We start from the raw sequence: 20,229 nt of genomic DNA, 5'->3' as shown, positions 1-20,229 counted from the left end.
CCTGCTTCTCGTAATTTTCTCCCTGCTTCTCCCGTTTTGCCTACTGTCTAGCAGTAAACACCTACAAGCCAAACTGTCTGTGTTCTGGCGCTTCAATGTGCTCTAATACTCTTTTAGTTGGAAAGTGAAAAAATGGCTAGCGGTTTAGCATTGCTAAGCACAAAATACTTTGCGAAATCACAGTTTTTCACAGCTAGAATACATCGTCACGCACTTAAAAGCGCGACTGAAGTTTGCATTGAGGAAGGGAGGCAGTTATGCGAGTCTTCATCATTTTCATCGTCAATGGCTTTATCAGCTAATGTACGCCGGCGGCCAATGCTCCAGTGCGGGGCTTCTGCAGCAATGTTGTTAACGCCAACGCGTATTGCTCTAGTGCTTCGCTTCCGCCACAAGGCTGTGCACTCCAACACATGTAGCTCACATCTGTCACTGCCGCCGCGGTGGCTCAGTGGCTATGGTGCTCGGCTGCTGACCCGAAAGACGCGGGTTCGATCCCGGCCGCGGGGGCTGGAATTTCTTTGGAGGAGAAATTCTAGAGGCCCGTGTACTGTGCGATGTCAGTGCACGTTAAAGAACCCCAGGTGGTCGAAATTTCCGGAGCCCTCCACTACGGCGTCTCTCATAGCCTCAGTCGCTTTGGGACGTTAAACCCCATAAACCAAACCAAACCAAACATCTGTCACTACCACGACGTAGCTCAGAGCCCAAAATATTAGTTTCAAAGCAGCATTAGTTGACGAAGACGAACATGTGCAATGCCCAGCGCGAGAGTGTGCTGCAGTTTAACACGCGGCGCGTTCGGCTGCGGTGATAGCCGAGGCGAAACAACAGGTTCAATCTAGGCTATCACCGCAGCCGCAACTGCAGCACGCACTCGCGCTGTGCATTGCACGTCTTCATCAACTAATGCTGCTTTGAAACTTTAGCCGAATGTTGCTGCAGGTAACGGACATTTGCAAAAAATTGGACTTTGTACCGGATTGGTTTCCTCTCGTGATGCGGTGTATATCCTTACCGACCTTTTAGTTATATGTTACTATTATATTTCTGCCACGTAGCGCCTACCTAGGTGCTCTGTAAATAGTTGTTTTTGTGTGTGTGTATACACACACACATATGTATATATATGCTTTATAAACAAAACCGTGTAAACACCATGAAAGAAAACAAAATACAGTGATAGCCTAGTGCGCTCGCGCAGCGAAGCCGATCTGTTCACGACGAGCGGAATGGACTGCTGGTCGTGGATGCCTCCCTTGTTTATTTTTTTTTATTCCTTCCACTTCACACAAACCCTCAAACACCGCAGGCGTACAGCCCCCGCAAGCATATAAACATCCCATTATATTGCTCACGGATGACCCATCGGACTAGTGCTTTCGCACTGATATGACCTTCGCTGTCGTTTTGATCGGTTGTTTAGCTACGCAACGAATAACGCCGGTCATTTTCTTCGAAGCGCTCAGTGTTTAGCAAAAAAAAAAATGGCAGCGGGTCAACTTTGTTGACCATTGTTAGTAGAGAGCTAGCGCTGTATTTATGATTGGTTTTGCTTTGAATTGCAATTAAGTAATTAGCGCTAATTAATTCACGCCGAGAACTGGCACAGTGCATTCACACGACCAAAGCTTTCCAGCGGTATATAACTCGCTGCAATAGAGCAAAGTTTGCTGTTAACTGCACTAAAATGAACAAATTAACGATAGAAATTAATTCTGGTTGCTAACTAGAACAAAGCATTTGCACTCAACCTAAGCTTTCCAACTGTACATGACTTGATGTTATAGCGCAATGTTTGGTTTTATTTGCAATGAACTCAATAACGATAATTAATTCGCGTCGCTAATTAGCACAGAGCAATTGCACTCAACCTTAGCTTTCCAACTGCATCTGACTCAATGCTATAGCCCAAAGTTTGGTTTAAATTGCAATTGCCTAATTAATGCTAATTATTTCTGTCTAGTAGTCAGTCTACATAACTGCATAATTAACCAACGGTCCAAGCTCATCGCTGATCGCGTGACATAAACTATTCTTTGAGATATAGCTACACAGTAGCGAAATCGATGAAGTTGCGATTTCAGTTTGGCTGATCTTGAAGGTCAAAGTAGCAGCACGAGGTGTTTTCCGAAGTTGTATCCCGGTGGGTACAGCTACGTTCTAGAATAGTCTCGGAAAGAGAGCGCGACCAATAAAGAAGCCGGCACTGTGGAGATTATGATATACGCCAAGATGTTTTAATGCTTATCACTGTGCAGGTAAAGATTCAGATTAACAGTGGCGCATCTGGAGAGGCTGCAGGAAGGTTGTGTATACTTCACTAGCAATCGTACAGTTACGGCAGCAATTTATACAGTTGATAGAAAGGACCGAACCTACAGAAAATGGCGTGCGTCTTGTAAATAATAATGCTCTCAGTCCCTGTGTCTCGTCCAAGCGTAGTATTTAGTGTACAGCTTTGTTCGAATCGCTTTGGAGCATGTTTTTCTTCTGCTCTTTAATTTTTGCGTTCCCTAAATATGATTAATGACATCTGTCGGTGTTTGTGTTGCAGACGCCAGTTTTATGAGTTTTATGTGCGTCTACTAACCGCGATGCGAGTGCCAGCCAGTGTGTGTGTGTGTGTGTGTGTGTGTGCGCGTGTGCGTGTGCGTGTGTGTGTTTGTGTGTGTGTGTAGACATCACCTATGAAACTCATTGTATTATGCCATCATCAGCCTTCATTCGCACTTTCCTTTTCCTCCTCTTCCCTTTCCCCTGTGTGGAGTAGCAGGCCAGGGCCATGTTACCACCGGACGACCTCTCCACCTTTCCCTCATTAAAATTCCTTTCTCTCTCTCTCTAAATATGATATGACTGTAATAATATGTTACATATGCACGTGATACATGTTATAATAGCTATAACATAGTTAAATTGTTTTTAATTCATGCCCAGATTTTCCCTCCCCCCCCAAATCAATAGACATGACACATACGACTCATGCGACATATGTGGGCACATATAACATATGTGCACAAATATGTCGCTCATCTCGCATTTACGAGGCACGTATGGCAAAATATTTATGAGATTTTTCGATAGGAATATCTTGCGTCATCGCAGCGTTCGCCTTTGATACCCGGGGTCTTCTTTATTATGTACGCTTGAACCTTTCTAAGAGGTCTACTGCAAAGGAATAAAAAGAAGCAAAGAGCTGGAAGAATTGAAAATTTCGCCAAGAACTCGGTAATAGGGGCACATATTCGTGGTACCACCGAGGTGGCGGCTACAGCCTATAAATTGTATATAAGCTTGAGCTGAAGAATCAGATCACCAAAATTGACTCCTTCATGGCATATGGAGTGAAATTCGGGTTAGCCTACCCGCCAGCTGTTGTGGGGGGAGTATTCCAGACGAAACCCATCAGCCTATGCTAAGGCCTTCTCATGAGTGTTTTACTGGCTCTAAGTACAAACATACTCTATGTCCGAACAGCACATTTCGCTGAAAGCATTTTACGATATAAAACATATATGATATGCACGTACATTTTTCGAATGGCACAAGACGGTGGCAGTCGAAGTACTGGATGCGGTTAATGCTGACGCCAGTCTCGTCGGCCTGGTAGAAGAACTGTCGAAAAATTGCCAGCAGTTGAGGACGTCAAATATCATATGCGAAAAAAGCATTTAGCACTTAACTACGAAATGCAGCTTCTAAGTAGAAGGTGCGAAGAAGCAGAACCAAACTCAACTAGAAACAATCCCTAACGAGCACGTTTCGCATGGCAACGCTCTCCCTAAAAACATAAATTTGGTTGAGTTGACAGCCCATTATGCGCCGCGGAAACTGGCTCAGAATGCGGGTATCAAGAAATCATGCGAAGACGATGGGTGTAACATTAACTAACAATCTGTCCTGGAATTCACATGTGGAAAATACCTGTTCGTCCGCCTTTCGCAAACTCTGTTTTTTAAGAAATAAACTTTCCAAAGCTCCCCCTCAGGTTAAACTTCTCGCGTTTAACTCACTAATCAGGCCTAAGCTTGAATATGCGTGTGTGGTGTGGGATCCTTATACTAATACCAATATTAAGAAAATTGAAAGAATCCAAAGGAAAGGCATAAGATTTTTTTATTCTAAATTTTCACCTTTTGATTGCCCGTCTGAGCTAATGAAATCTAACTGTATCCAAACTCTTGAGGTAAGAAGAAAAAATATTCGACGAGAATTTCTTTCCTTGCTCATAAATAACAAACTGGCCCTTGATCCTGCACCCTATTTATCGTTTTTAGGTACACGCATCACACGTCACCATCATCCCGGTTCACTTACCCCGTACTTTGCTAGAACTGCCACTTTTAAATTTTCCTTTTTCCCGCGCACCATCAGTGAGTGGAATTCTTTGACACGATAAAATGTAAGCGCATAGTCATCCTGCATGCCTTTTTATTTTTAGTTTTTCTTTTTATTTTGCTTGTTACTCTTGTATCTGTGCTATCTAATATGTATTTGTTCTGCTTGGATCTGTAAGATGATCTGCAGTATGAAGTAAATAAATAAAATTATGAGCACAAGTGTGAGCATCGTGATTCAATGTGATGTCTGTGTAACATTTGTAAAATGTGGTTGCAGGCTAGCTGGCTCCGGTCAAGGTCAGATCAGTGCGGTTTAACATGCACTTTCGAAGTAAGGAAGATACAGAAAAGCAGACGAAGGGAACGCGTGCCCGCCATTCTCAGCAAAGACCGCACTGTTGAGCGGCATTAGACGTCAAACGTCAAATACGCACCCTTTAACTGTCTTTATAAGGCGCTACACTAACGCTTGTCCGCCTTATAATTGCGTGTGAGAAAACTAATGCTCTGAAAGTCCGACTGTAAAGGTGCAGTTTGACGTTTTGGACAACTTTAGTGCTTACCCGAGATCCAGCTTTCACTTGTCCAATATTCACTGCTACACTGGTCCACTTCTCCCGAGCTCCGATTCGTCTCCTCAGGACAGCCAGAGGAATTTCAGTGGTTTCCATAGTTATTATGTCAGACGGTAGCTTAATGCCAAAGGTGAGAGACGCAGTAGCTGCATGGAATAGACGTATTCCGCAACAATAAAAATATTTAAAACTGAGCATGTGTTTTTTTCGTAAATCAAACACTATTTTTGTACTAACTGTTCATTTTTTATGCACGCCTAATGACCCTTAGTGCCTTGAGAGCATATTTAAACTGCAGCCATTAGTTTTATTTGTTTACAGAAGTTTAAACCTATGGTTTTTTTCCGGCGAAGTCGACAGCGATGCTGCATTTCGTCTTATTATTTCTAGAAAATACGCGGTCATAAGTGAAGAGTTGGTTTATTGGCATCGCGTCAACATCAACTACTGACCTTTCTGGCTTAATGCCCTAATGAGTTTTCTAGGTAATGTTATGGAGCGTATGATCTACAAGTACATAACATGCTTTCTCGAAAGCCACAATTAGTATCCCCAAGAAACGAACCGGTTTTGTCAGTAGGGATCTGCAATTGACAGTGTCATTGCTTTCGTCACACCACTTGTAGAAAACCTGCATGCTAGGCGCATCCCGATCGCTGTTTTACTCGACATCAAGGCTTCTTTTGATTCTGTTTTCCGCCACGCCATTCTCGCAGCCTCGGGTAGTCTTGGACTTGGAGGTAAGCTGTACCAGTGGATCGAGAACTATTTAAAACAGTGAAAAATCTTTATGACCACCCCAGACAGCCCAACGCTGCCTCACGCAATAGAGAATGGTGTACCACAGGGTCCAGAGCTTAGTCCCCTGTTGTTTAATATCACCCTAATACCAATAACACGAAACCTGCCACAAGGAATATACATCATGCTTTATGTATAAGATAATTGCTTCTGGAGCAAATCCATATCGCGCGACGTCATGCAAGGACAACTTCAGAAAGAATTGCTAAATACTCCATGTACTTGGCGCCCTGAGGGCTTCATCTTACCCCGGAAAAAAAGCGTTGCCATAGCATTCACGACGAAAAAAATAAGCAAATACCCGCCACGTCTTCTTGGTGGGAAGTTTCTACCCTACGTACGGGGCCAACTACTCGTCGGCATTCTCATCGACCGAAATCTCTCTTGGAGGCCCCATGTTAAAAACAAAATTACGCGCGAGAATAGGAGCAGCATCACACATCTTCGAATTCGATGGCAGCAACCCGTTGGGGCTGCAATTTTTCTATTATTCTCCTTCATAAGGCCTATGTTTACGGTCTTTTGCGATATAGTTTACCGATTTTGCAGAAAGTGTAGTCAATAAATAAGGGGACGCTGAAGGCAGCGCAGAACACCTGCCTGGGGATCTGTCTCGGCCTCCCGAACAGCTCCTCCACTTCAGGATGAGTTGCGGAAGCAAGATGTCTCCCACTTGAAGTCATCACCGCAAAAGTAATGATTGTAACCCATCTACATCATGTACTTCAACGGAATAAACACTTCCTGCATCCAGTCCATGTCGTTTTGGTCCAACTGTGCAGCTATTGCACCATCCTGCCATCAGTCAGCCACGCAAACTACTGGCTTCAACGTTTCCACCTTGGATCCTCTAAGCAGTTCACACCGTGTTTCAGTGCAAAGAATGGCATGCCGCCGGCTGCGCTGCTACGAGCGGCTCTATCTAATTAGCTGGCCAGCATTCGAAAGAAACTCTTATCTTGCTCAACTTCTCACGACTCCTCATCATGTTGCCTTTACGTGCCCTCATCAGGCCAAATGCTTTGAAGGCGCCTGCATAGTAGGACTGCCTCCACCACAGCAGAGCTGTACCTAAAGAGAGAAGCTGTCTTCTATATCTTGCGCCATAACTCAGGGCGCTGGGTCATCTTCACGAAATCGCAAGGAGCGCTACAAATATCGACAAGTCTACTAAAGAGAACAAATAACCAGTCAATTTCTCATGACATTGCGTACCTGCACCACTTGGTTGTTGCTGAAGGCTACTGTAAACTTTTTCAATGAATTCCAGCTCACTGCGGCATCCTAGCCAACGACACAGCAGACGAAGGGGCCCAGAAAACTCTACAGAATCGTAACTGTAAGCACATCACCTACACAAAATATGCTGCGTCTGTCACAATATTTGGCGCATATTCAAACAACCGGCGCCACACGGAAGCATTCTCACCAGCGCGGGCTCTTAGAACAGGGAAGAAACCCCAGAGAGCGCCTAACTTTGTGTGGGTTGCTGTCTTTCCACCTCGCTCTCCGGCGTGGCACCAAAGGAATCACGTCAGCGCGCGTCGTCGATAATTCCTGAAGGTTTGAGTAACTTCTACTCAGTGCTGACAGAGGCGGCGTAGTCTTGAGCCTGCTGAGTGATGCTCTCTCCCCCTTGCTCGCGCGTCGGCGGCGGCGCATCGCAAGAAGTTACTGGGAGGTTCTGTAAAGTGGTCTCCGCGCCGAACCAATGGTGACGCGCGCCAGGCGCGAGAATGAGAAGGAAATTGTACAGTTAGTACTGTGTGATGTGGCCGCCTGCCTTGGCGCGAAGAAGGAACAGACGCGGGGCACACTATATACGGAGGGCGTTGACCGCTGCTATTCAGCCCGAGCAGCCGTTTAAGCTTCAGAGAAGTCCACCCCCCCCCCCCCCCCCCCCGACTCCGGGCTCAACATCACTCGACCAGCCATGGACCACCGAAGCAGCATGCGCCAACCTGCGGTACCGCTCTGTCGTGATCCTCTAGTCGTCGAATTCTTTCAGTGCCCGGTGAACAACTTGTGTTTTGTTTGTTCCTTTCTGATGTATTAGCGCACATCAGGTGCAAGGCTTTACATAAATATCTGTTTCATAAATGGCTGTTACATAAATATCGCTACTTGTAAGTTTACATATAAATTCAATGGATTGTTTGTATTTCACGAATTCATTTGCTTTCTGTAGGCTGTGAAGAGGCTCGCCTTCTTTAGATCTGCACCGTTATATCAACCGCTAATCTACCTGTTCTTGTGAAATGAAAGATCTCAGACAAGGATAGTACTGTGCAGTGGTGTTTGTAGATGCCATCGCACCTAAAGCATAACTTTGCTTGCAATGGCCGCTTGTTCCTTTCTGCTTTATTTCCGCACCCGGAATCTCTATAGTTAGTTTTGAGAAGTAAACAGGAGTAACAGCGGAGCCCTGCAACTTCCTCGGGAAGTATTATGGCTTAGTTACGATGCATTTGCAATTGCCACCACCACGAAACCGCTGCATTCTCATAAAAGAGTTCTACATATTGCGTTCTGAGACAGTGGTTAATAAACTGCACAGCCATCGCCAAGAGCAAACAGAAATTTTTCAACTGGGAATTCTTAATCTGACAGAATAATGACTAACGAAGAGCCTAAGCTGGTTACTCAATCCTTCTCCTTGCCTGCAACAGTTTTGCTGAAAGAAAATTCATCGAATTGTACAGTCTGTACAAAGTACAAAGCGCTTCACGCTTTTCTGATTTGCCACACCCCATTGCATGACGACAGGCAAGCGATAGAACAGCTTTATGCCTCGAAAGCAGCGTACTCACAGTGTTCAGGTATATAGAAGTAGAATTTGATGGTGCAAGAAGAGCCAATTGCACCCAACCGAGGAGTGACCATGGATTTCGGCCTTCCCTGAGGCATATCTGCAACATTGAACGTCGTTGCATCATATGTTAATGGACAAAAATCTTTTTAGCAATGGCGATCGTGAACAGGGAGAGACTCAGTAAACATTTTTTGCAAGTACAGAAATGATGAGACTTCTCAATAGCATGCTAATAATATTTATAAGCGTGATGCGCAGCTATAACTTCTGCGCTGCCTTGGTCAGATTGGCGGGAGCGTAGCATTTGTGATTATAAAAAGGCCGACGGAGTCACCGACGCCAGCAGATAGATTTCCTTCGTGCTCTAAAACCAAAACTTCTAGGAAGCGGTAATGTTAGATTTGAAGCAGTCGAGCTCTCCTCCTTGCTTCTCATGCGCAGAGCAAAGCGAGCGTCTAAAAGTGATGGGAAGAAAATCCTACGCAAGAAATGCTGGCGCTTTTAAAGCCACCATGCGACAGCCACTGTCACAAGGAGCCTTCTTCGGCTGATTCAGAGCACAGACCATCACATGCGGTTACGTGACCGGATATGGCTAGCGATTCCATGTGACGAAACGCCCGTTGCGATGGTTGTTCTGGGCATGGTCGCCATGACCATGCCCAACAAACGGCCCTCAACACAGCGACAGATTTAGCTGACTTTAGCGGGTTTTGCAGCACAGCAGGAAAAAGTTTGAAATTTTGTTCTAGTGAACACCATTCGGAAAGAGACTTTCGGGATATTTTGGGCAAGTTGTTTTTCATGTTCTTTAGGTTCGCTTAAGTGTCCCGGGAATGAGAGCCAAGGGCATTTCACTTTTGAAAGCATTAGATTCAACGCAATCAGCCACGCAGGCATGCGCAGTTAGGGCGTGGAAGAGAAATGGGTAAAAATGTTACAAAATACCTGTTGCGAGTGCAAAGTGAAATAACTGTCCCGCATAAAAAAGCTACAAAATATGAATCATTAAGGCATTATGCAAACCATAACTGAGATATACCAATTTTTGCAAGCCCTTCAGCAGGGTGCGTGTCGATATCCGCCCTGTCGCGCTATTCAGAATTTGCATTGTGAAAAATATCTTGCCAGTGAGGATCATTTCCTCTGATGACGCAATGCCACTGCAGTGCTGACTACGCCTACTTTTTTGGACATTGTGAGGTCGGCTGTTGTTATACTTTAGCAGAAGTCAAGGAAAAAATACAGAGAAATTTTGCGGGTCAGTATGTTCAGAAATAAATATTCTAGATCGGCCAGTTGGCCCAGCTTCATTGTGAGGAACAGCGCAAGAAAAACTAGATTAAACATACAATTACAAGCCGAGCACTGGAAGAAGGTATTAGCCTGTTCAATGTGGCAACTCGCTAGCGAAGCTCTTCTATCGATGAGTAATCTGAGAAGAAAATTTACTTTGTGGTTGTTGACCGCGATACCGTTAACGGTAACGTGTCGGAGAAAAGCCTGCGCCTTTTCCGGTGTCTGTGGCCGTGAGCGAAAAATCCTTGAAAAATCCTAAGAGCAGAAACCTAGTCTGCATCTGCTGTGTCAGGGCAATGGTTCATCGCTTAACCACTGCGCCAGGAGTGGCATAAAAAATCCCAGGGATCGGTGGGTGCAAAGTACAGAATCAACAATTCCCCATATATTCCTTTTGCCTTATCGCGTCGTACAGTCAAGGTAGAGCTCAGATGTCCTCTGCAGTTATTTTTTTGCCTTATCACCTCCAGTACTGCCCCAAGCCCACGTTCCTGTGCATATTTCCGGCGCCTGCAACAAAAACACTCTGGATTGTGTAAATAGATGCAACAATTTAAACAGCCGTTTCTTTGTAGTTGCCTTATAAGACAACGAATTCTTTCGAAGGTAAATGGTGCTGAACGTGTCTAAACCGTTACACATATGTCTCACCTATAGTTGGTACATGACAGAGGGAAGATAGAGGTACTCCGGCGTGGTGGTTTTGAGGTCGAGTAGTTATACCAATTCAGTCAATATTTTCAGCAAATAACGAAAAGAGGCATACCAATGAAGTCTATATTTCTGCTGGGCCAGCTGTAAACCGTTTTAGGACTGCGTACTGCGTGACACGTAAGCGCGTAGTTTCTATCGCAGACGTCACTTCTGTAACTTTATTCGCACTGCTTGGCGCACCTCTCGGTAGCTAAATCAATGCTGTAAGAGCTCTAGTTTTGATTGGAAGAAAGATCAAGCTGCTGTGTTGCGCAAAAGGTGGGGCTGCCCTTATAAAAATGGTCTATAGACTTTCTATAGACTTTTTATAGACTCTATAGCCATCCTATAGACTTTTCCTTTTGTCTATAGACAGTCTATAGAAAATTTATGGACTAAAGTCTATAGCTGCTTCAATTTCCTTTTGTCTATAGACGGTCTATAGACTCTCTATAGACTAAGGTCTATAGCTGCCTCAATTTCCTTTCGTCTAAAGACTGTCTATAGACCCTCTATAGACTAAGGTCTATAGCTGCCTCAATTTCCTTTCGTCTATAGACTGTCTATAGACTCTCTATAGACTAAGGTCTATAGCTGTCTCAATTTCCTTTTGTCTATAGACACTTTATAGACTAAAGTCTATAGCTGTCTCAATGTCCTTTTGTCTATAGACTGTCTATAGACACTTTATAGACTAAAGTCTATAGCTGCCTCAATTTCCTTTCGTCTATAGACTATCTATAGACTCTCTATAGACTAAGGTCTATAGCTGTCTCAATTTCCTTTTGTCTATAGACTGTCTATAGACTCTCTATAGACTTAGGTCTATAGCTGTCTCAATTTCCTTTTGTCTATAGAGTGTCTATAGACACTTTATAGACTAAAGTCTATAGCTGTCTCAATGTCATTTTGTCTATAGACTGTCTATAGACACTTTATAGACTCAAGTCTATAGCTGCCTCAATTTCCTTTCGTCTATAGACTGTCTATAGACTCTCTATAGACTAAGGTCTATAGCCGCCTCAATTTCCTTTTGTCTATAGACTGTCTATAGACTAATGTCTATAATTGCTTCAATTTCCTTTCGTCTATAGACGGTCTATAGACTCGCTATAGACTAAGGTCTATAGCTGCCTCAATTTCCTTTTGTCTATAGACTGTCTATAGACTAAAGTCTATAACTGCTTAAGTTTCCTTTCGTCTATAGACGGTCATAGACTCGCTATAGACTAAGGTCTATAGCTGCCTCACTTTTCTTTTGTCTATAGACTCTCTATAGACTAAAGTCTATAGCTGCTTCAATTTCCTTTCGTCTATAGACGGTCTATAGGCTAAGGTCTATAGCTGCCACAATATCCTTTCGTCTATAGACGGTCTATAGACTCTCTATAGAGCAAGGTCTATAGCTGCCTCAATTTCTTTTCGTCTATAGACGGTCTATAGACTCTCTATAGACTACGGTCTATAGCTGCTTCAATTTCCTTTCGTCTATAGACGGTCTATAGACTCTCTATAGCCTACGGTCTATAGCTGCTTCAATTTCATTTTGTCTATAGATGGTCTATAGACTACAGTCTACAACTACCTTAATTTCCTTTCGTTTATAGACTGTACACTATAGATAGTCTACTGCCTATAGACCAGTTTATAACAATCGTAATTTTATTTAACAATGTTCGATACACTGACTTTCGACTAAGTCCAGAACAATGTCTATTTTTGCACTGCATGTTGAGGGGACCTGCATCCAGTGACCGCAACTATGTCGGGAGTCCCCCACATCCTTCGCTATTACGGAAATTAAAAGGTATTGCGTAAGGCCATTACAACACCCTCCTGTATATTGTTTTCAGGAGCCTTGACAAGCTCCTTTTCGTTATACCGTGATGTATATTGTCAGTACAATTAGATATTTAATGCCAACAAGTAAGCCGAGGAAAGGCAGCCGTTCTTGAAGTAAGCGCGCCCGCAAACTGTACTACATCGAACGAATACGCTTTCCCTTAAAGGAATCGCTCTACACAATTCCATTACATCTTTCGATCGTTACTGTCCAACGCGCTGAAATCAGAAACATTTCATCAACGGTTCTACATTTCTCTTTAAAACGTCCTGAAAATAAAGGGGGAAATACGGGTGTGAGAATTAAAGGAAGCGCCCATCCCTTAGAAACATCTTAGATTAATCTCGAAGAGCCTGGTCCTCTGTGCGATTAACATCTGCCATTTCTACCTTTGCAGTTTGTATTCACGTGAATAAGTGCTGCGACGCAACAATCCCAAAGCCAGTATTTTTTCGTTCCTACCCTTGCACCTGTTGCTTCGAAGCCGATGACACGCTGATGTGGCGCATATCAGTTTTCTAAACACGAACACACGCAAAAAAGACGTTATGTTATGCAACCTTATAATTATTATTCGAGAATTGTACCACATACTATTTATTCGGTGGGAGATGCGGCGCGTGTACCGACAAGAAGTTAGATTTCGGTTCTGTTTTCACGAAAAAACGCCGCCGCGGTGGCTCAGTGGCTATGGTGCTCGGCTGCTGACCCAAAAGACGCGGGTTCGATCCCGGCCGCGGCGGCTAGAATTTCTTTGGAGGAGAAATTCTAGAGGCCCGTGTACTGTGCGATGTCAGTGCACGTTAAAGAACCCCAGGGGGTCGAAATTTCCGGAGCCCTCCACTACGGCGTCTCTCATAGCCTTAGTCGCTTTGGGACGTTAAACCCCACAAAACCGAACCTGTTTTCACGAAAACAATAAGATTTTTAGAGGGTAAGCGAAGAATTTAAGCTTATAAACCAACTGCCTTCTGTGGACTTGGATATCAGATCAAGCTGCACACGGCAAGAGTGCGAGCGATAAAGATACAACCGTGAAATGGGTTTCTGTTTCACGTTTTACCCATTTTACCGCGAGACGGCGGAAAATCATTCGGCCTGCAAACAACCCTGTGCGTGGCTGCATCAATGGCGTTGGCGTGTGTTTCGTGGATTACGTTTTCTTCAAAATCCAGCTTCATCGTCCGCTTACGGTAAGTCTACACGTTTATATTTTATTCATTTGGTCTCCTAAACCACTCTAAGCAGAGCTTTGTGTGCAGAACAGATTATGTGCGCAGTTACAAACGTCCTATCTTCGTTTCTAAGGCGGAAGCCATCGGGTTCTCGACTAATGCCGCTTATCTCTGTCCCGCTGTCTTTACTAACGCGCGGAAAGGCAGTCTGTGCGATGCCCTTGATACGCCGCTCCTCGCGAGCTGTCTACTAGATTTTTCGTGTTCCAAAGTAGATGCGCGGCCAGAAATGTCGTTTAGCCTGTGAATGACGGCCGAAATGGAACTGCGTGTTAGATAGCGCCGTGTGAGCTCAATTTACTTTGCACCTCCGAAAACGTACTTACATACAGTCTCGTTCAGTGGTGGATTACATTTATTTTCTTATCTTTGTGTTATCGCCTGTCCGGACCATGGAGTGCTGTTCTTTTTGAGGTGTGCATTGCTTGCTACATATGGACGCTCGCTCGGTCCGCGTCTTGGACGCCGACGTTTCAGCAAAGGTGTCTTGTAACGCTATAGACTGGAGCGCGAGACGTTTGTCAAAGTTGTATTCAAGCGGCGCTGGAGGAATGCTTGTAGTGGGATGGGTGAATAAAATTCGTTGCCGGCGCGAATGGCCGGCGTGCTCAAACACCGCGAAGAACCCACAAGCTCCATCCCATCTCCCCTTCGTTGCACACGTATGGATTCGTCCGTGTCTGTCATCAGAGCCGTTGGCCGCCGCCGCTGGCTTGCGGGCACTTCATTTTGAAAGCTGGGTAAAGGTCGGCTCGACAAGAGGTGGCTTACATTTCGTTCCGAGTGGTTCGTTCATGAATCCCGCTCACGCGTGCACAGATTTCTAGAATACCATTTGCGCGAGAGGCATAGTATGTGTTTCTAATTTCAGACTGCTACGTTACGAAAGCGCCGATGTGACTCGCCGCTTATTTGCGCCTAAAATTAAATTAAGCTCTCGTGTTATTATAGCTGCGCCTGTTGAAGGCGTTAATTGTTTCATTGAAATACTTCCTACTTTGAGCACGTTTAATGCTTTCGCTGATTTTTCTAGCAGCGTTGGTTTAGGCTGCCTCCATGCAAGAAACACACTTCTTTACTGCGCTGTTGGAGCTGCACTTGAAGGAAAAACTAAGTGAATTTCAGACGGTATTTTATCGTGACAGTAATTTGCTGTCTCAACCTCGCGACTGCTTTTGAAACGGCGCAGCTGCGGCCTCTGTGTGCTGTATTAGTTTTCTGAATAATGAGCGCGGCATGGAAGCGCTGCAACCCGCTTGTTTCTAAGAGCGCGCGCAGATATATGAGTATGCTGTTCCGTCTTTGTGCTTCAAGTTATAGGTGCAAATCTGTGGTGAACTGGTTGCTTCTGCCTGCTGGTTTTGTATAGCTTGTGCCCGTTTGGGTATCGGCTTACGTACACTCGGCCAAATCTTTAACTAGCTTAGGTGTTGCATCGCTAAATGCACCTTGTAAAAATGTGCCTTTTGGCTAGCATATTCATGTTGTAATTTGACGCATGAGATGGCATTTCATAGTTTCTTTTTGTTAATATAATGTTTGAGTGGAGTACTTGCATGTTTAGATCAAAGTTATCAGAAATATTCATCTTCTGCCGCTACGAAGAGCCGAAACAGGCGGAATACGCAGCCATGGTTCTGGTGGCGCATTTGCACTAATCTGGGTAAACGACATGTCCGCCATGAAAGGAGTGGTACTTTACCCAGAGGATGAGGCCATATGGACCAGATCCATTGCTGCGTATGCCGCTTGTTTCAGCTGTTCGAAGTGGCAGACGAATGTTTCTGATAACGTTGATCTAAACACGCAAGTACAGCACTCAAACATTATATGAACAAAAAGGAACCACGAAATGACATTTCACTCGTTAAATTACAGCATGAATATGCCAGCAGTGTAGCCTAAAGGCACCTTTTTTACAAGGTGCATTCAGCGATGCAACACCCGAGCTAGTTAAAAATTTGGCCGGGTGTACCTGGCTTAATTCACACAGGGTATTCTGAAGCGCTTCTTCTATAGCGGTTGTAAGAATAAATGCTGCAATATTCTCCTTTTTGGATCCCTGTGTAAGGTGCACTGAATCTGTATTTTATGGAGGTGGCATTCTTAACAGCTCCTTGCGAGTCAATGCAGATATGTGGCACAATTGTTCCAAGTCTTCTGTTACAAATAGTGTAAAAGGATTGCCATAAAGAGATCAGTATTCGCTGTAACAGTATTGCCATACAGAAATCAGTATCAGTACTGGATTCAGAGTTAGAGTGCTCCAGGGATTAGGGGTCTTTGTTACAATGTTTTATGACGACACTTACAATCTGTCGTGTATTTACAGAAATGATTGAGCCGTCGTGATAGCTCAGTGGCTATCATGTTCGTATGGCGACCTGAAAGATGCAGGTTCGATTCCGGCCTAGGCGGTCGCATTTTAATAGAGGCAAAATGCTAAAGGCCTGTGTACTCTGCACAGGTGACCGAAATTATTCCCCAGCCTTTCACTTCAGCGTCTCGTAGCCTGTGTCGCCTTGGGTCTTTGAACCGCATAACCAAACCAAAAGATCAAGATTGCCTTTCTAGAATGGCATAGCCAGGATATGCCTTGCATTGTAAAGCATATGTGTAGAGATGGAATGGTAATTTTTTTTCAGTTCCTCTTATATTATTTTTTTCCTTTGTGCTGTACAGGTGAACATGCCCGGATGATTTACTGCAGACAACAGGCCACAAGAATGCTTCTGAGGAAACTAGCCGGACTGTTACTTTCAACTTTTATGTTACTGTGGTGCATTCTTATGGTGCATGTATTGCATATTCCCAGCCTGGATAGCTTGGAAATAAACTAAATTTGTAAGTATATTGATTGTTTCATGTGTGAACTCTGTCTGGTGACCTTTTTCAATTATTGTAGACAGTCTATAGGCAGTCTATAGATAATGGTCTACTAATAGTTTAGTAGACAGAGGTCTATAGACTGTCTATAGACAAAGGTCTATAGCACTGCCAGGCCACACACCTATGGAATGTCTATAGACAGTCTATAGACATATGTCTACTGGACCAGTAGACTTGTCTGTAGACTGTCTATAGACAGTAATCTACAGGAAGTCTATGGCCATAAGTCTATAGGTCGTCTATAGTCCGTCTATAGACAAGTGTCTATAGACGGTCTATAGACAGCTCTATAGGAAATGTATGACCATAAGTCTATAGATCGTCTATAGACTGTCTATAGACCTGTGTCTATAGACTTCCTATAGACCTATAGACTTTCAGTAGACATTTGTCTATAGACTGTCTATAGACAAAAGTCTACTAAAAGTGTATGGCCATAAATCTATAGACTGTCTATAGACCAGTCTAAAGGATTTGTCTATAGACAGTCTATAGACTTCATTGACTAAAGTCTATAGACAGTCTATGGACTGTCTATAGAAATTTTTATAAGGGTGAACCGTGTCGCTAACAGGTTCAGAATGATTCCTCTCAGTCGTTCCTGTTCGGGTTTCGTTTCAAAATGAGGAAAGAGATAACGGTTCAGTTCGGTTTCGACTCCGGGCAAAAATATTGTCCCGGTTCTAGCTTCGGGCTTAGGTCCGATTCATCTAAACACATTGCGGCAATACCTTTCCTTATGCGACATTGATGACGTGTCCACAGAATAAAGAGGGATCTCTGTTTGCAATAGAGGGCGACATGCTGTGGAACCAGGCACAAGATTTCGTGCTTGCTTCTTCCCCAACCATCCATTTTCTTTATTTGTTTGTATAGCCTGTCGAACGAGGTTTTGCCACCACTTTTCCCTCCTCCTTTCTAGACTGCCTCATCGACGAAAGCGAGTGGGCGTAGGATATAAAAGAATGGATCCGCTAGAGTCGGGTAAACGAAAAATTGACAGGATGGTTACAACTGGTTAGCGCTAGATTCAGCGAGAGCTTTTAAGGTATTTGTACTTCGCGATGTGTTGTGTTACAGAATATATGAACGACCTCGCATCTGTATAGTTCTAGGTTGCTCTTTTTAGTTTTTCTAAACAAAATTGTTTTCCATCTAGGTCTGGTCCCCAGTCAGGGTGGCTAGTTTCACAGCAGCTTTCGTAGATGGACTGTACTACTATCGTCTGCTTCAGCCATACCCTTCTTCCTCCTTCCACGTTGCCCATGTTCCGACTGGTTAAGTGATACACCTTCCGACAATCGCGCCGCAACCGTGCCATCTTGTCGTACCCTCCACCTATGGCAACTCTCCTCCCCCTTCTATGGTAACTACACTGCGGTTGGCTTCCTTGGCAGTTAACTACATACCAGGTAACCCTACGCACGCTCTCTCTAGCCCATCCTCCTTCCTTTCTAATCTTCCTCCGGTTGGGGATTTCTCCGCTCTCGCGCACCCTCCTGAACTAACGTCAACCACCTTCAGGACGGTCGCCGTTGCAACCATCCTCTAATTACCTGTGCCTAAACTAGAATAATGCCTCCACTCCAGGTAACCCTCCTCGTCCTACCAGCGTGTCTACCCTCTGATTGGTTTCTGTGGCAAACGCCAACCAGTTGCGTCTTCTTAGGCTATCGCCATACTCTCCTCCCTCGAGGGTAACCATACTCCGGTTGAGGCTTCATCCGCTCTCCCATATACACTCCTCCTTCCACGGTAGCCACCGACTGGATGGATATTGTGCTGGCCAACCACAGCTTAAGCGTTTTTCAGCTCACGTCATGCCTTCGTTCTTGCATGGTAACCATTGCCCGAGTGGTTTCCATGGCAACGCACCCACCGATTACGCCGACGACTACGACAGAGAACGGCAGATAGCGATGTACTACTACGGCGCTAAACCCAGGAACAGACTCTTAACAGCTGTCGCTGTAAAAGTGCAGCAGCGAATATGAATGTGGTATATTTATTGTTATTATTCTATTTATTTTTATTGAACATTTGTTAACAAAAACAAAGGAATAAAAAGATGTTTCTAGCCGCGGCATCTGCCATCGCAACCTAAAGCACCTGAGGTGCGACTAGCGTGAGAAAAAGGACAGGCAGAGGGAAAGAAAGCTGGAGCGGTAGAAAGAAGTGAGGTGGTTAGGGCAGCATGCACACTATATGCAAATAACGTTGTACAAAAAACTAGATTTCTGCGTAATTTTTTAGAAGGCATCGTACAGCGACCTACACAGCCTGCCTGGTCTGAGGTGTGCATGGAAGCCGTAACGAGGGATCTGGCTTCTCCGTGACACAGAGTTGCGTGCGAAGAGTTAACGCTTTTTTTACGCGCGACTTATGTTACCATTGCTAAATATTCACGTATACAGTCAAATGTTTTCTTCGAAATCCCACCCTGCAGTTCCAGCTTTGAGAACAGGTTTGTAATGCCACCGCCAAATTACAGTACTGAGTAAAGGAAACGAGGAAAATGAATAACTTGCCATTTTGTATTGCTGTTTCCAGGAGATGAGATACAGACATAGGAAGCCGACTAGTTGCATGACATAATGAAAGAGACAGCCAATGTCTGCCTTCACACCTCGACATAGAATTAAAAAAATTTGAAAGGTATTACCTAGTCAGCTACTAAACGCTTCGCATAGGAAGTCAGCCTGCTTTTCAGTTGCTTTGTAAGTTATTCGGGAACGCAAGCTTTGCTGCTAGAACTAGAGCACATCGTGGGGCCGCTGTTGCAGCATAAATCACCGGCACTTTTCCTTTCAGCATAACCAAAGAGAGTTTGTCATTCTTCGTGGCCAGCGCTCTGTAGGTTCCTCGAGGGGGAAAGAAATTATTAATCGGACCTAGTCAGAACTCAGAAGAATGTGTTAGGTTTGGTTTCGTTTAGGGGGGGTTTAAAGTCCGAAAGCGATTAAGGCTATGGAACACCATAGTGAAGGGCTGCGGTCAAAATTTCCGGAGCCCTTCACTTCGGAGCCCTTCACTCTGCAGCCCTTCACTTCATTAGCCCGATGATTGCATTTGTCGGCAGATGGTCGAATGTTGCTGTTGGGGCCCCACAGAGGAAACATTTGGGGGTATGAGTAGAAAGTAAGAAAAATACAAGGAGCGCTGGGGCGGGAAAGGCGTGAGCTTAGAATTGTAGCCAACGCGCCCGTTGTTGTTTTGCCAGGGATGTGTGTGGCGGGCGATAAAGTGCACGTTCTTCGTGACAGTGTTGCGCGATGTCGTGATATGGATCAGCCAGTCTCTCGCGCTGCCTGGGCCTTCGGTAGGCGCCACTCGGTTGATGTACGCTCGGGCAGCGGAATGGGCCGCTTCGTTACAAAGGGTGCCCGAATGGGCCAGTAGCCAGACTGCTACTTGGATCGGGTGAGGGGTGGGGTGTTGGAGAGAGAATTTTATAGGCGGCAGCATGCACGGGGCCTTGCGCAAAATTTGGAATGGCGGTTTTTGAACCTTTCAGGATAAGAGTAGCAGTGGAAGAGGCTATCGCTGGCGAGATGACTTCTTCCTCCGCTTCTATCGCGGTGTTTGCCCTGATCCAGCCTGATGTCGTGTATTGTACATCGTAAGAGGGCGTAAGCTGAGGGGTAGGTGTACTCTGTGGCGTCTGCGTAGACTACGGCAGGTTCGTTTTCTTGTACTGTATGCAAAGCGCGGGCTGCCCAGCCTGTGTGGGGACTGGATG

At 44.8% G+C, this 20,229-nt stretch overlaps 1 protein-coding gene and 1 long non-coding RNA gene across 2 annotated transcripts in view; one reads left to right on the top strand and one right to left on the bottom strand.

The window, feature by feature from the left end:
* Positions 1-5,040, bottom strand: part of LOC149370577 (apical endosomal glycoprotein-like) — a 45,667-nt gene extending 40,627 nt beyond the window's left edge. Inside the window, exons 1-2 of the mRNA XM_089578012.1 lie at positions 4,907-5,040; positions 3,534-3,618 (exon numbers count right to left, since the gene is read on the bottom strand). Of these exons, the coding sequence (XP_089434138.1) occupies positions 3,534-3,618; positions 4,907-5,014 (193 nt within the window). The 5' untranslated portion in view covers positions 5,015-5,040. The remainder of the gene's footprint in view (positions 1-3,533; positions 3,619-4,906) is intronic.
* Positions 5,041-13,484: 8,444 nt separating this feature from the next.
* LOC149370576 (uncharacterized) lies at positions 13,485-16,454 on the top strand. Its single transcript, XR_016285867.1, has 2 exons — positions 13,485-13,559; positions 16,284-16,454. It is a non-coding gene; the product is annotated as an uncharacterized LOC149370576 (long non-coding RNA).
* Positions 16,455-20,229: the final 3,775 nt, after the last annotated feature.

This window comes from Amblyomma mixtum, chromosome 1, assembly GCF_055824585.1.
Source record: "Amblyomma mixtum isolate Tamu chromosome 1, ASM5582458v1, whole genome shotgun sequence".
NCBI lineage: Eukaryota > Metazoa > Arthropoda > Arachnida > Ixodida > Ixodidae > Amblyomma > Amblyomma mixtum.
Note: the sequence above shows the minus strand (reverse complement) of the source record. Positions and strands in the feature narration are given on the sequence as shown.